Below are 17,315 nucleotides of genomic sequence, written 5' to 3'. Positions count from 1 at the left end.
CAAATGCACCTGCATTGTTTTGTGTTAAATAAAAAAAGGGTTTTCCTGTCCTATATTTAGTCATTGTTGTTTTCGTAAAAATATTGTTAAAATACTGCCTCATCTCGTGAACCCAATATCGTGTATACCACTAGTTGTTAAAACATCAGGTATTACCTAGACTTCATGTAGGGATATATTACCACGCACACCTTAATTACCATTGACGTCTCCTTAATCATGTAATCAGAGGCACTACTTTCTCCGCCATACATCTTTGTCACATAAACTCCTTTATTGTCGATCCTGCCCACTCTGCAATTGTTTCCGTATTAATGGCGTGCCGAAACACTGCAGATAATTCTCTCCCGGCTGCTGTAAAAGCGAAAGAAGCGGGTCTGAATAAGCACGATGTAACATAAAACTTGCACCCCACAAACAACCCATGGCGAGAGAAGCCTTGTCTGACAATTCCGTGCTGCGTTTAATGGCGTAGAAAATAAAAAAAAAAAAAAAAAAAAGTCAAATTTATAGCCACTTCCTTTTTCTCAGCGAGAGAGCGAAAGTGCCGCAGTGGTTCCCTGGCACTCAGCACATGCAGTAAAAATATTGGCCCCCTTCACAGTGTCCTTTCCATAGCTCATACTGTCAAGATGGTTAACATCACCTTGCCACCTTGCCTTGTCCAGGCTCTCCTTTCACCTCTATATAATTTCATATACTCAGATTGTTGTTAATTACACTTGATGAAACAGAGTATTTACATTTTAATTTCAAGTGTATTACTATTTCTTAATTCGAAACTGACCGACTTTGCATCCCCGTTATCATCTGTCCCTTTGACTGCAGTCGAGGCTCATAGGTCTTGGTTTTTCCTTCTGGATAATGTCCAGATCTGTTGGGTTTTTTAATGTTAAGGGAGATTGGTCGTAAAGTTGAAAGAAAGACGTTCAGGTTGCTTTATTCATTCGTTCATTTATTTTCTATACCGCTTATCCTCACCAGGGTCGCGGGTATGCTGGAGCCTATCCCAGTTGTCTTGGGGCGAGAGGCGGTTTACACCCTGGACTGGTGGCCGGCCAATCACAGGGCACATATAGACAAACAACCATTCACACTCACAAGTGTTTGAATCCGGCCCGCCAGTTGCTTTCTAAGTATTTCAACTTTTAACATACAAACTGGCAACATGACTTGCAAGTCGGATGTCTTATTTAGTAAAAAAAAAAAAACTGTAAAATTAAATTACATAATTGATGTGGTGTGATGTTTAAGTGCTCCTGAAAAAAAAGTGGTAAAAGTCAACTGATAGTATAACACTTTTACAGATAAAAATATACAAATAATTCAAGGAAAATTATAAGCATAAAATAGTGTGTGTTTATGTGTGTTAAATATATAATATGTTCTGGCCCCCCGGACAATTTTGGTAATGGTAATGGTTTTATTTCATTTGAACATGCATCAGATTACAATTGAATGCATCACATAATCAGTTCACAGTTCCACATGTCCAAAAGGAGTAGGAAGAAGCAAAGCTTATTAAATCCTACCCCTCCATCTGGTACTTTTACAATCAGTAACTGTTACATTTGTTCACTTCCTGCTTTCCTAATATAGTTTAAGGTTTTTTTGTTAACTCAATGTGGCCCACGAGTCAAAATATTTGCCCAGCCCTGGTCTACATAGTTGAAAACCCTCATGCATCATGCAGTGTATATTACTTAAAGGACATTAATAGTAAACACAAGAAACAAAATGAATATTTGTTGCTCTATTAAGGCATTTGATCTCATGTTGGCGCCTCTAAATTGTATGAATGGTTGAATGTTGTATGAATGTGAGCTGACATCTCATTGGGAGAGGTAAATGTAATGTAAATGTATAACATGTGTGCACACATTTTTGTCATATGACAGCTGCAAAGTGACGTTTCTGACATGTGATCAGCCTATTGTTATCCGATTGTTCCATGTCTCTGATAGGTGGTCATCAGCGGGAGATCATCATATCAAAAAGTGACAGTAAAGTGTTGATAACCGACTACGACCCGTCCAAGGACTACATCATCAGCGTCATTTCAGTCAGGGGCAGCACTCAGAGTAAACCACTGCAGGGCAGACATAAAGGTGAGCTAACACGCTGGGGGCCACTGGAGCTAGGCTCTGGGAAAGGCTGGGCCGTATCAGGTTTAAAAAAAAAACAAAAAAAAAAACGCATTTATTAAAAACAGAAAAATATACAAACTTTTTCAGTGCTTTGGTTCCGATTTTCTATAATAAAAGCTCTGATAAAACATTCCACTGTTCTGAAATATCTTATTTGTATTATTTTTATTGCACAAAATAAGATGAAAAATAAAACTAGAGCGCTAGCGACCTAAATGGTAGTTATTTCCTTTAAACTTAAATAGCCAAAAACTTACCACTTCCACACGGATAAGGAGGATAACTATTAACAGTTATTTAACCTTTAACATGAACATTAATCAAACGTAATCATTTTTTCTGGGTACATGATACCATACAGCATCCATATCAAACTTGCGCGGGGCCGCACTATCATTAAACTTTCATATCAAGGCGGGGGGCCTCAAACTAGTGTCCTGCGGGCAACGTGTTTGAGACCCCTGATTTACAACATATTGCGCAACTGCACGGTCTTGAGACACATGCTAACTCGCAAACTAGAGAGCTAGCGACCTAAATGGTAGCCTTCAAGTTATTTCCTTTAAACTTAAAAAGCCAAAAACTTACCACTTCCACACGGATAGAGAGGATAACTATTAACAGTTATTTAACCTTTAACATGAACATTAATCAAACGTAATATTTTTTTCTGGGTACATGATACCATACAGCATCCATATCAAACTTGCGTGGGCCGCACTATCATTAAACTTTCATATCAAGACAGGGGCCTCAAATTAGTGTTCTGCGGGCCACGTGTTTGAGACCCATGATTTACAACATATTGCGCAATTGCAGGGTCTTGAGACACATGCTAACTCGCAAACTAGAGAGCTAGCGACCTAAACGGTAGCCTTCAAGTTATTTCCTTTAAACTTAAATCGCCAAAAACTTACCACTTCCACACGGATAGGGAGGATAACTATTAACAGTTATTTAACCTTAAACATGAACATTAATCAAACGTAATATTTTTTTCTGGGTACATGATACCATACAGCATCCATATCAAACTTGCGCGGGGCCGCACTAACATTAAACTTTCATATCAAGGCAGGGGCCTCAAATTAGTGTTCTGCGGGCCGCGTGTTTGAGACCCCTGGTCTACAGCATCCTCTTCAGCGTGTAATCTATTGTGATACGGTATTTGTGTCTCTGTGTTGTGTTCAATGTGCACCAGCTGAGACAGGCAACGGCGATGGAGGAGTCAAAAACGAGCCGCAGCGCCTGACTGATGCGTTCGGTCTTCCTGAAGACGTCAATGAGATCTCCGGAGGTAAGATAAATGCCCACACGGTTTTCCAGGAGGATCAGGGGGCCACATGCAGGGGTAATGCGGCGCTCAGATGAATAAAAAAAATAAATGGTGATGAATTGAAGCGGCAAAAACAGCTGTCGGGCCCATCTATTAAGGCCGGAAAAAAAAAAAAAACAATTTCCTTGTCCAGCTGAATGTGATTGTGATTTCTACCTCCATGCTGAGTCTTGACGACAAATGGCCACCTTTTTTAATGTGCACACCGACACAGGAAATGAGTGTGCTGTGTTGGTAAATCATTCACTAAGCTGTGTACACAGCTCTGTCAACGATCGTCTTGTCTTTGCGGTTTTTCTAAGAACTCGACCTTGACCCAGACAAGACTGTCTGGCTTTTTAACTTCAAACCGGGATTTTATTTGAACTGACAGCTTTAAAATAGTAAACTATGAAATGCCTTGTTTCCAAATTCTGTGAAATGTGAGACAACAAAGGAATCGTAGCATGACATTGTGCTGGGAGACGTATCTTGTGCATATTTATTGAAATTATTGAAGTATTGTAGGGCGGCACGGCGGAAGAGTGGTTAGCGCACAGACGTCACAGCTAGGAGACCAGGGTTCAATTCCATCCTCGGCCATCTCTGTGTGGAGTTTGCATGTTCTCCCCGTGCATGCGTGGGTTTTCTCTGGGTATTCCGGTTTCCTCCCACATTCCAAAAAACATGCTAGGTTAATTGGTGACTCCAAATTGTCCATAGGTATGAATGTGAGTGTGAATGGTTGTTTGTCTATATGTGCCCTGTGATTGGCTGGCCACCAGTCCAGGGTGTACCCCGCGAAAAAGCGGTAGAAAATGAATGAATGACGTATTGTATTGAAATTGTTTGAAAATTTAAAATACTTTTCCTTGCTTTTTCCTCGAATATATTGTATGTTTAGTCAACAATGGCAACATTTGCTGCGTGAACTGCAGTGTCAAGACCTTGTATCTTCTTTTTCTACCGTGGCCATCTTGTTTACGTGTGTGTTCCACAGCGGTAATTTGTGAGGTCTGATTCCTTTTTTCAGAGGACACATTTTTATGATTTTTGAAATTTAAACCCATATTGTTTTGAAAAGCCAAGTGGAAGAGTGAGGTTACAGGGAGAAGAGATACAGAAGGTGGAGAATTTGAAGTACTTGGGTGTCAACGTTTCACAACAATGGTAATTGTGGAAAGGAGGTGATGAGGTGTGTGCAGGCAGGATGGAACGGGTGGAGAAAATTGTCAGGCGTGATGAAGAGTGATAGAAGAGAAGATTTTCAGAGTTTCAGCTAAAATGAAAACTGTGGTGAGATCAGCCATGTTGTTTGATCTAGAGACAGTGCCACTGAGGAAAAGACAGGAAGCAGAACTGGAGGTAGCAGAGATGAGGATGCTGAGGTTCATATTGGGAGTGACCAGGATGGATAGGATCAGGAACGAGTTTACGAATTTAACATTACATGTTAGAAGCCTTGGAGATCTCATCAGGGAGGCCAGACTGAGATGGTTGGGATTGGATGGAGGAGATTAATTGGCTGTGGCGACCCCATAAGGGAAAAGCCGAAAGAGAAAGAAGAAGAACCTCCTTACTTAAATGACCCCGTCAACTAAACGGAACTGTTCAAATCACGGAAATCAAACCAGAACTGGATTCACGGGGTGGATAAGTTACCGTTGATGTACTACACTACTGATGGGGATGCTATGCAAGTTCATGTGAAAATATCTGCTAGGTGTACATGTTCAATACGGCAAAAATAATTTAAGTATTATATCTTATCATGAATGTACATGTTCTACATGGTCACAACATGGTTATAAAACCATAAAACTGCATTACGTGCAGTAATGAGTTGTCTCTTTTTATCAGTTTTTATATCTTTAGAACGCAGGAAAAAAGAAATAGAGAGTGAAAGTGTGTTCGTGTCATTGTGGATTATAGGCAAGATTCCAAAATAAAGTGCAGTTTTCCTTTCAGCAAAATGAAAATAGCAGTTTATCTCCATCTCAGTTTTTTTTTCATTTCTTAACTGCTCTTCTGTAAGAGTTTCCTTAGTGTTTATGTGTTTCCTACTTTAAGACATCAACAATGCTTGTGGCTGAAGTTGGAATGCTTTCAATTGCTACTTATAGAACATGAATGCTTTCAAAGTCATTTTTTTGGCAAAACACTTACTTCTGCATTTTTTTGCCTGAAGTGTGAAAGGCTGGAGGAGAAGTTTGACAAAAAGGGAATTCCATTCTGGTAGTATGTTTTTCTTTTAAGCACACTTGCTTTAGGCTGGCTGAGTATTCCGTTTTTTTTTTTGCGCTAAAAACACTAAATGTATCATTTATCATAAGGTGTGAAAAGGTAGAAGAAAATATACACCCCTGAAGGAGGAACAGGAGTTTTTTTGTTTATAATGTGAATAGCATTTCCAGTTGTGTATTAAAAAAAGATGGAAGTAATTGCCTTGTATTGACCCACAGATGCTAATATAAACTAAATAACCTATAAATAACCCGTTTTTGTGGGCATATGAGGAATATGAGGAACAATAGGATGGACTGTGCTTTGCTGGCAGGTCCATAATAATTTTGCATAAATCGTAATGACATGAAACACTTTGGCATTCTTGCTATAGCTATATTAACAAAGCATTATTAGAGCCCTGTAGACATGACAAAACACGACTATAGTCACATTTATACTCTTTTTATTTACAACATATTGTGCAACTGCAGGGTCTTGAGACACATGCTAACTCGCAAACTAGAGAGCTAGCGACCTAAACGGTAGCCTTCAAGTTATTTCCTTTAAACTTAAATAGCCAAAAACTTACCACTTCCACACGGATAGGGAGGATAACTATTAACAGCTATTTAACCTTTAACATGAACATTAATCAAACGTAATAAATTTTTCCGAGTACATGATACCATACAGCATCCATATCAAACTTGCGTGGGCCACACTAACATTAAACTTTCATATCAAGGCGGGGGGCCTCAAACTAGTGTCCGGCGGAACACATTTGGGCCCGCGGGCCGCATGTTTGAGACCACCGATTTACAACACATTGCGCAACTGCAGGGTCTTGAGACACATGCTAACTCGCAAACTAGAGAGCTAGCGACCTAAACGGTAGCCTTCAAGTTATTTCCTTTAAACTTAAATAGCCAAAAACGTACCACTTCCACACGGATAGGGAGGATAACTATTAACAGTTATTTAACCTTTAACATGAACATTAATCAAACGTAATCATTTTTTCTGGGTACATGATACCATACAGCATCCATATCAAACTTGCGTGGGCCGCACTAACATTAAACTTTCATATCAAGGCGGGGGGCCTCAAACTAGTGTCCGGCGGAACACATTTGGGCCCGCGGGCCGCATGTTTGAGACCACCGATTTACAACACATTGCGCAACTGCAGGGTCTTGAGACACATGCTAACTCGCAAACTAGAGAGCTAGCGACCTAAACGGTAGCCTTCAAGTTATTTCCTTTAAACTTAAATAGCCAAAAACTTACCACTTCCACACGGATAGGGAGGATAACTATTAACAGCTATTTAACCTTTAACATGAACATTAATCAAGCGTAATAATTTTTTCCGGGTACATGATACCATACAGCATCCATATCAAACTTGCGTGGGCCGCACTAACATTAAACTTTCATATCAAGGCGGGGGGCCTCAAACTAGTGTCCGGCGGAACACATTTGGGCCCGCGGGCCGCATGTTTGAGACCACCGATTTACAACACATTGCGCAACTGCAGGGTCTTGAGACACATGCTAACTCGCAAACTAGAGAGCTAGCGACCTAAACGGTAGCCTTCAAGTTATTTCCTTTAAACTTAAATAGCCAAAAACTTACCACTTCCACACGGATAGGGAGGATAACTATTAACAGCTATTTAACCTTTAACATGAACATTAATCAAGCGTAATAATTTTTTCCGGGTACATGATACCATACAGCATCCATATCAAACTTGCGCGGGCCGCACTAACATTAAACTTTCATATCAAGGCGGGGGCCTCAAACTAGTGTCCTGCGGGCCACACTTTGGCATTCTTGCTATAGCTATATAATTCCACTAGATGACAGTAACCTTATTAAGCTATCCTGAATGGTGGCTGGTTTTACTTCATTTTAGTTTTATTTAGGGGCTGTCAAAAATAGTGACTTACTGGTAGTAACTAATTTATTTCATTAATTACTTTGAATTCTTTAGAGTAATTCATGCTTATACGTACCTCATGGCAAGCCAGGCCTCTCTGCTATGATGCCAGATGAAGGCACAGTGTAGCGTCCTCACAGTCACTCATAGTCTGACTCGCTTTTAGAATTTGATTCTGACCTGAACCCATCAACAGCAATGCGATTCCAACACTGCATATGTATCAGGAACTCACAGACACGTCCCTCGCGAATTCGTCCTCGGAACAACCCTGTCACTTGACCGTGAGATGCATTCATGGACACTCCCAACAATCACAACAATGTCTTTATTATGTGTGTGTGGTCAAAATAAACAGAAATACAAAGAAAAAGAATAAGTAGTATGCTGATTTAATAACTCCTGAATTCAACTTAAATGACAGGGTGTCTTTGAACGCATCCCCTCATTGCTCATAATAACATGGTTAAAGTGTGATTCAAATGTTTTGCTGCTATTAAAAAAACTAAAAAATAGTGTTTGTTAAATAGGTTTTCTGACATGTTTGATATTTATTTACATTTTCAGTCAATTTAGAGCTGTTAATACATAGAAATATACAGTATATATTTTTCTTTCAACAAAATGGAGTAAAAACAGGCATGTTTCATAGTTTGAAATGGTGATTAATCATGATTAATTAATATGACAACCGTGATTAATACGATTAAAAACTCGTATCTTTGAACGCATCCCCTCATTGCTCACAATAACATGGTTAAAGTGTGATTCAAATGTTTTGCTGCTTTTAAAAAAACAGTAGCGTTTCTTAAATAGGTTTTCCGACATGTTCGATATTTTTTTATTTACATTTTCAGTCAATTTGGAGCTGTTAATACATAGAACTATACAGTAGAAATATACAGTATATGTTTTTCTTTCAACAAAATAGAGTAAAAAAACAGGCATGTTTCATAGTTTGAAATGGTAATTAATCATGATTAATTAATATGACAACTGTGATTAATAGGATTAAAAACTTGTATCTATGAACACATCCCCTCATCGCTCATAATAACATGGTTAAAGTGTGATTCAAATATTTTGCTGCTATTAAAAAACAATACAGTATATATTTTTTCTTTCAACAAAAAACAGGCACATTTCATAGTTTAAAATGGGGATTAATCATGATTAATTAATATGACAAACGTGATTAATACGATTAAAAACTGTAATATTTAACAGCCCTTCATAGAACTCTACAGCTTCAGTGTTTCATTGCTACAGGTCAACCTGTGTCTGATTGTTTTCATCTTTGGAGGATCCGCCGCAATTTAAATTTGCTCACATGACGATCTGTTCAAATGCACAAAATAGAAAAAGAAAAATCAGTGATCATTTTCGTCCTCATCCTCGAAATGTAAGCATTTCCTTACAACCGCTTTCATCAAAACCCTTCCGATGCTGCAGAAGTGACCTTCATTAGTGTCGTTTCTCACATCTCTCTGTGTTTATAACAGTATGCCGCTGTGCGTCAATAGAGTCGATGGATGCGTTGTGTGGCACCGAGGTTTTGTGTACTGTGGCGCTGATGATGCAGATTAGCCGAAGGTGTTCTTTCATGTTCCGCAGTGACATGTGAGTGCTGCGCTCTCGTGCTGTTTCACCGCCATGTATTTATATTATGAATGAATATATTATAGAGTTGTACGCTGTTAAGGGATTTATCCATGTTATCAATGGATATCCATGTTAGGGAGGTATACACTCATCGTTTCTCTGGATGGATTATCGAGCAAATCGTCATCCAAGTTACTTATTTGCTTTGCAGAAAAAAACCACTTTGTTTCTTGTTACTGTCACTCCATCAGTTGAATACCGAAGTGTCATTTAGTGTGGGCATACGTATGTATTACAGTGGATTTGTGTCCTGTGTCTTAGTTTTTGTTGATGGTTTGTGTCTCATCCAAAATAAAGTCAGAAAGAATGCTATACAGCCGCATCAATAAATATGTTTGTTTTGCGTGTTAAAGCAAGAACAAAACCATTACTGAGACTTGTGTTAGGCAGTCATGTATTTTGATTGGAAATTGGACCTCACCCATGTTTCCTGAAAAGTGATAGCTATTATTTGGACAGCTGTGCGGTATGAGATCAAACAGTGTTTGGTGTGTGTGTGTGTGTGTAACAGATGTGGTTCAGTAGCTCCCAATAGTTAAACAGATGATGATCTCCTGTTGAGGCCAAAATTGAATTGATACGGGAAGTCATAACAGTTTTCCCTGTAGCCAATGAAATTATTAAAAAAAAAAACATTATTTCATGAAAAGAAAAACTATTTTAATATTTTTTTAAACACTTACAGCTTCCATTTTCATCCTCACACTGATAACTCCTACAATAAAATGATTAAAAGTCAGTTTCTTTTACCAACTAAATGCATTCATCCACTTGGAAAACGTTTATATAAGCTCTGGGTTGAAGGAGTTTTCCAATAATGAGGGAGATGGCACTTGAGTTAAGTCACCTTGACACCGTTACTGCTGGTGTATAAGCCAATACTGTTTTCTCAAGCTTTGAACCCTGTGGCTTAAACAGTAATGTGGCTGATTTATGGCTGAAAGTTCCCGTGATGCTTAGAATGCAGCTTCAGGAACGAGTGAATTGAACGCTAATATAACGTTTTGATCTGACAAATCTTAAGTAAGTTTGATCATGTGTAGAATTACTACAGCTTCTGGTTGGACTTTTTGGACCGCGGTAGTTGTTCAACTCCAATGTAAAAAAGCATCTCATGTGTCATGACTGGAGCTAACTGAAGGTATTTTGCTAGCTAAAGATAAAAGCAAACACATAGTCTCACAAATACAGACAAAAGATACTTATACACCCACCCACAAAAGGAGCTACGCTGTAATAAGACACGCTTACTTGTAGGCATACAGGGACTGCACATAACCCCGGACGTCTGTATCAGGTATTGTTGTCAGGAATAAACAATCTGGTTCTCATTTCATGATTTGGTTCTTTAGGATTCCCTTATCCTTTATTCGAAACCCACTTAGAGTCCTCTGGGGGAGGGACTTAGAGGACTCTCCAATACATCTCTCACTATCAGTGCAGTGAATGTCAACAGGATCTCATTGGCCACCGGTTAAGGAAAGGAAGGGTGCTTTTTTGGAGCTGCGCTGTAATAAGACCCGCTTACTTGTAGGCATACAGGGACTGCAGATAAGCCCGGATGTCTGAATTAGGTATTGTTGTCAGGAATAAACAATCTGGTTTTCATTTTATGATTTGGTTCTTTAAGATTCCCTTATCCTCTTTTCGAAACCCACAGGATTTCTACACTAACGAATAACGCTCTGAACATTGAGTGGAGGTAGGATTGTAAAGTTTAAAGTGCATCACAAAATCCACTACCACCAACACGTTTTGGAAAGCCGGACTAATTTAAGAAATGTTTTGTCCATCACTAGCAGGTAGTCAATGCGACAAGTTTTAGCATGGATTTATTTGTAATATGTTTCTCAAGGTGGACGCTAATCATTCTAATTGACCTCTTCCCTTTACGATTTCATAACACAAGTTGCAAACTGTGGCGTGGACACCACGGGAACAGCTACATAAGTGCAGTGTCACACAATTAGCTTAACCTCGTGGTGAACCCTCTTACTTAATTGAAGACAAGGACAAAAGTCTGGCAAAGACCACTCACACACACACTCTTACACACAAGGTGATGAGTGATGGTCGATTTGCTCCCAAGACTCTGAATGGACATTGAACGTGTGCGAGGACAACACTGCTTTGAAAAGAAATCATACAGTCGTGAGCCAACATCTAAAGTATTAAACACACTTTGCCAATGTGGAAAGAGCATTAAGTGAAACAAGACGAATCGAGAATGAGTGTGCGGTTGTGGAGGACACGGAGACGAGTTTTCCAACATGAGTGCTTTCTTTGTATTCGGTTCAGTTGCATTTCATCCTTCTCACCCGGGGCTCCATTCTGCCCTTTGACGTGAAATAGTCACACTGTGAACTTAAATCTGTTTGAGTAGCCTAATGAGCATTCAAATGAATAGACGTGGAATTGAATGCAATCTTACTGTGGGTGGTTGTTGTGTACAAACTGCGAAAAAGTCTCAGTGAAAACTTAACCTCCTTCAAGAGTCAAATAAGATAGCTTTAAGTTGTCCGACACAAAGGTTCTCCCTGGTCATGACTTTGTAGAGGTGGTGGACTTAAGAGGACTCTCCCAATACATCTCTCACTATCAGTGCAGTGAATGTCAACAGGATCTCATTGGCCGCCGGTTCAACTTTAACTACATCTGTCCCTGGGGTTCATTTTGTGTGTGTGTGCGCTGTGGTTGTAAGCTTCAGGGATAGTAGAGAGGAGGGCAACGCTCCTCTCTCATCCTATTATACATGTGGTGAAAACTGCAGTGTAGCATAGCGAAACGGGAAAGGGTTTTTGCCCTTTGTTGCACAAAGATATTCATTTGACAGTGTAGGTTGTGGGTTCAAAATAATGATGGTTTTCAGTGTTCTTCTTTCAATGGTGAACTTTTTTTACGAGGCATGTCCCAATCCACATTTTATGGCTTCCGATCTGATCCGATTTTTTTAACAGTCTTGCACATCCTGATCCTGAAGATCGGATCGGCAGACCCCTATTTTTAACCCACTCCCAAGTCCAAAAAAAACCACTTTGATATGCAGCGCCCGAATTGTTTGTAAATAGGTTGTGTAATGTGATTATGATTAATATGATTAAGATTAGGGGCGGCACAGTGGTCGAGTGGCTAGCGCGCAGACCTCACAGCTAGGAGACCAAATTCCACCCTCGGCCATCTCTGTGCAGAGTTTTCATGTTCTCCCCGTGCATGCGTTGGTTTTCTCCGGGTACTCCGGTTTCCTCCCACATTCCAAAAACATGCTAGGTTAATTAGCGACTCCAAATTGTTCGTAGGTATGAATGTGAGTGTGAATGGTTGTTTGTCCATATGTGCCCTGTGATTGGCTGGCGACCAATCCAGGGTGTTCCCCGCCTCTCGCCCAAAGACAGCTGGGATAGGCTCCAGCAAAATGAATGAATGAATGAATGATTAAGATTAAAGTAATTCCAGAAAAGTTATTCATCGGCATCTTCATTCTCCTCGTCTTCTTCAGCGTTGGAATTTAACAGCCTCATAATTCCTTCATCACACACGTTGTCAGTCACTTTGTCAGTTTCGTTGTTGTTTTCGTCTCAAGGCAAATTAGCCCTTTAGCTGGAGCTGTTCTCAAATGTAACATCCTTCAATGTTGGTATCCCGTTAGCTTGACCAGAAAGTGCTGCGGCATCTGCAGAAACTGCGGCGTACGAAAAAAAAAGTTGGACCCCCAAATGGATTATTTCGGTTTTGTCTTGCGGAGTGCTTCCGGCGGCAACAACGGAACCAACCGCAACCAACTGTGACTCCGGACTCACAATGAATCCGGTTCCTGATCCTGTCCGGTTTACCGCCAAGTGCAACTCACACTCCTCTCCGGCTATGGAAACCCACAGCTTGACCAGAGTGTACTCCGGCATCTGTGGCATCTGAAAAAAAAGTTAGACCCCAAACGGATTCTTTCCATCGTTCCGTACGGCCGCCGGAGACGGAGCTGCGAGCCTACAACAGGGATTTCAATCTTACGGAATCTGCGACGGATTCAGTGTGAAGCTGGGGTTAGGTTCATTATGCCAAAATGTTCCATTCTTGCAGAATCAACAATTGAGTATTTTCCGAACAGCAAATTTTTTTTACAATATGTTCATGTAGATATGATCTGAGGGTCCCACTTGCGAAATAGAAACCAGCTCGGCTCAACAAATATCAGGGCAACAAGGCACAGAGATTAAGGAAAGACAAACAAAACGGCGAGAGCAATGAAACGCAAACAGAGGAAGGTTTAAGGAAAAGCCTCTCAGTGTATGGCGCCTATACGTTGGTGTCAGGACATCTTTTCAGTCGGGTGAAAGAGAACAAGGCCATCGATTGAAGATCAAGAGGCAGAGAAAAGGTCACTTGCGAGACGTTGAAAATACATCTGTGGGATTATGCCGTACAACCCACTGAATCACACCACAGGATCCTGCTTGAATAGCAATGAGTGGCGAGAGTTTATTGAGGTGCTCCGAGGATCACTGAGCAAATGGCAAACGTCGCAATACGCGGGTCTAATAAACTTGACAGAAAAACAAAGAAAAAATCTTGCTTTCTGAGCTGTTGGAAGAACTTCTTTTGTAGTTTCTGTGATATCGGGGAACTGAAGGTTACATAAAGGTTAAATAAATAGCTTGGAATTTTGGATTATTGCCTGAATCAGCATATATTTCTTATATACAGTAGATTCTGGGATTTTAAACCAATCCAGGGGATTTTTTTGACCCTTTGATCGAGTGGGATCAAGACAAAATAACAGGTTGTTACCGCCAGAGGGTTTGGATGGGAAGGAGCAGAAACATAAACATTTTTTTTTTTTTTTTTTTAGAATAATTGCTCGAGATATACTGATGACCAGATGATATGGGATGGAGCTTCATCATATTTTAAGGCACTTGGTTTCCAACCATCCATTTTTCTCTTATCTTTTACAGGATTACGGGTGGGAAGCTGGGGCTTATGCCATCTGATTTACGAGCGGCAGGATACCACTCTTCCACTGTGCTGAGTCATAATTTAGAAAATATTACAGAGGTTATCATATCAGTGAAACATTGCAATATTCCCGACATTGTTTCACAGATGGGACTTTTATTACATTACAAAATTTCACATTAGATAGGAAAAAGATCAGTTTTCAATTATCTTTGCTGTATATTATTCTGCTCATGGCGGGAATTTGAATGCATAAAGTTGTTTTACACGAATGAAAAATTGATGAAGTCAAATGTTGATGTCATGTAGGGACTGTCCACATTCACGCCTGTCGCTGTTAACGCTAAACATTAATTTCAACCACATCAATGATGCAATCATAGAAATGGGAGGGAATAAAAGCTCAAAAGCGAGACAGAAATTCCAACCCACTCACAGTCTGATCCTTAACTAAATAGAGGTCACCAATATATCACGGCTGCTTGCTGAGAATGAAAACACAGCCAGACAATCGAGAACGTTGAAAGACTCAATGGAATAGTCAAGTGTGGTTTAAGACCTTTGCAAGTTTTACCAGTTTTATGAGTTTTAAGGGTTGTGTTGGACACACTTTTTCAGCCTGTTGAAAACTAAAAGGTAGTATTACCTGGTAAAGAACTACTGCTGTATGAATTGAGAAATATCCAGTGGCAGACGGTTGCAATAGGATAGCATTTGTGTTGCTTTTGGAAGGATAACTGGATCACAATCCTGCTGTTTTTTCTTGAATACTTGATCCTTTTAAAATACACCGTACACCTAAAAACATGCATAAAGGATACAGTATATGCTGTACACAATTTGTTGAAAAACTTGTGTTGTATCGCGATATCTCGCATAACCAATAAACACAGATTAAAAGTTCAGTTTGTGGTGAGACCAGCCATGTTGTTTGGCCTAAAGACAGTGCCACTGAGAAAAAGACAGGAAGCAGAACTGGAGGTAGTAGAGATGAGGATGCTGAGGTTCTCATCGAGAGTGACCGGGATGGATAGGATCAGGAACAAGTACATCAGAGGGACATTGGAGACCTTGGAGATAAAGTCAGAGAGGCCAGACTGAGATAGTTCGGACATGTTCGGGTCCTCCGGTTTCCTCCCACATTCCAAAAACATGCTAGGTTAATTAGCGACTCCGAATTGTCCATAGGTATGAATGTGAGTGTGAATGGTTGTTTGTCTATATGTGCCCTTTGATTGGCTGGCCACCAGTCCAGGGTGTACCCCGCTTCTCGCCACAAAGACAGCTGGGATAGGTTCCAGCACCCCTGCGACCATAAGACTATGACATCAATACATGTGTTCCCAACTCTCTATGGTTATCATCTTTAGTGATGACTGGTCTTACTCTGCTTGAAGTTGCTGGCAGAAAACCCCAGCTTCCATTGCAGCTGTCACAGTTTTAGGAAGAATTCCTGTATGAGTTAATTGCCCCAGACCCACATGCTGTTTCCCATAGCTCCGTACTGTGGTCGCTCCCTTGCGCCAGGTGTTTAACCATGTGCTTGCATGCTCATTTGAATGATGCTCATGCACTTGTGTACTGGCATGCAAATAGGATCAGTGATGGCAGCGCCTGTGCTAATCATGAGCTTATATGCAAATAAGGTTCAAATGTAGTTCACCCAAACTCATTGTTTAGCAGCTACTAACCCATAAACAACTCCAAGTCGACGCATGGTTGAAGGTGAAGGAGAAGGGGGCTCAATGGTTTTGCTTCTTTTCCTTAACCTACCCAATGGGACGATTCATTTGCACAATGAATTGTAGTGTTGATAGTGAAACTACTCACAGAAGTTAGTCTAGACCAGGGGTCTCGAACTCAATTTACCTGGGGGACACTGGAGCTAGGGTCTGGGTGAGACTGGGTTGCATCAGGTTTTCCAAAAAAACGCATATATTAAAAACAAAAACAATGAATAAACTTTGCTTTGGTTCCGATTTTCTACAAGAAAAGCTCTGATAAAACATTCCACTGTTCTCAAATATCTTGATTTTTATTTTTCTACACAAAATAAGATGAAAAATAAATAAACAAATCAAGAATAAAGAAAATCAATCAGTAATAAATAAATATAATAATAATAATAATAAAACGGCAAATAATAAAAACTTAAGAAACCACATATAGTTGGTGGGTAGACAAATGTGGGCCACATTTGGCCCCGCGGGCCGCGTGGTTGAGACCCCTGATTTACAACACATTGCACAACTGCAGGGTCTTGAGACACATGCTAACTCGCAAACTAGAGCGCTAGCGACCTAAACGGTAGCCTTCAAGTTATTTCCTTTAAACTCAAATAGCCAAAAACTTACCACTTCCACACGGATAGGGAGGATAACTATTAACAGTTATTTAACCTTTAACATGAACATAAATCAAACGTAATATTTTTTTCTGGGTACATGATACCATACAGCATCCATATCAAACTTGCGCGGGCCGCACTAACATTAAACTTTCATATCAAGGCGGGGGGCCTCAAACTAGTGTCCTGTGGGCCACATTTGGTCCCGCGGGCCGCGTGTTTGAGACCCCCGATTTACAACATATTGCACAACTGCAGGGTCTTGAGACACATGCTAACTCACAAACTAGAGAGCTAGCCACCTAAACGGTAGCCTTCAAGTTATTTCCTTTAAACTTAAATAGCCAAAAACTTACCACTTCCACACAGATAGGGAGGATAACTATTAACAGTTATTTAACCTTTAACATGATCATTAATCAAAGGTAATAATTTTTTCTGGGTACATGATACCATACAGCATCCATATCAAACTTGCGCGGGCTGCACTAACATTAAACTTTCATATCAAGGCGGGGGGCCTCAAACTAGTGTCCGCATGTTTGAGACCCCTGGTCTAGACCATATTAGTTTGAATTCTATGCTTGCATTGTACTGCTTAGTTTTCTTGATTTGTCATCCCAATTGAATATATTTTCCCATAGTCTAAACCGTGTATATAATGTATTACAGTCCTGACTGGCATTTGTGGCAGCTTATTTAATTGGTGGTGCCAGGCAGCCAAA

At 40.1% G+C, this 17,315-nt stretch overlaps 1 protein-coding gene across 2 annotated transcripts in view; it reads left to right on the top strand.

Moving 5' to 3' along the window:
• The window catches only part of col14a1a (collagen, type XIV, alpha 1a), a 131,085-nt gene that overhangs the window by 23,619 nt on the left and 90,151 nt on the right, over positions 1-17,315 (top strand). For both annotated transcript variants that reach the window (XM_058084545.2, XM_058084544.2), the window contains 2 exons: positions 1,965-2,108; positions 3,349-3,444. In XM_058084545.2, coding sequence (XP_057940528.2) covers positions 1,965-2,108; positions 3,349-3,444 — 240 coding nt within the window. The remainder of the gene's footprint in view (positions 1-1,964; positions 2,109-3,348; positions 3,445-17,315) is intronic.

The sequence above is a fragment of the Doryrhamphus excisus genome, linkage group LG17 (genome assembly GCF_037039965.1).
Source record: "Doryrhamphus excisus strain RoL-2023G ecotype Guam linkage group LG17, RoL_Dexc_Guam_v1.1, whole genome shotgun sequence".
NCBI lineage: Eukaryota > Metazoa > Chordata > Actinopteri > Syngnathiformes > Syngnathidae > Doryrhamphus > Doryrhamphus excisus.
The sequence above is the reverse complement of the archived record's forward strand: the minus strand, read 5'-3'. Positions and strand labels throughout refer to the sequence as shown.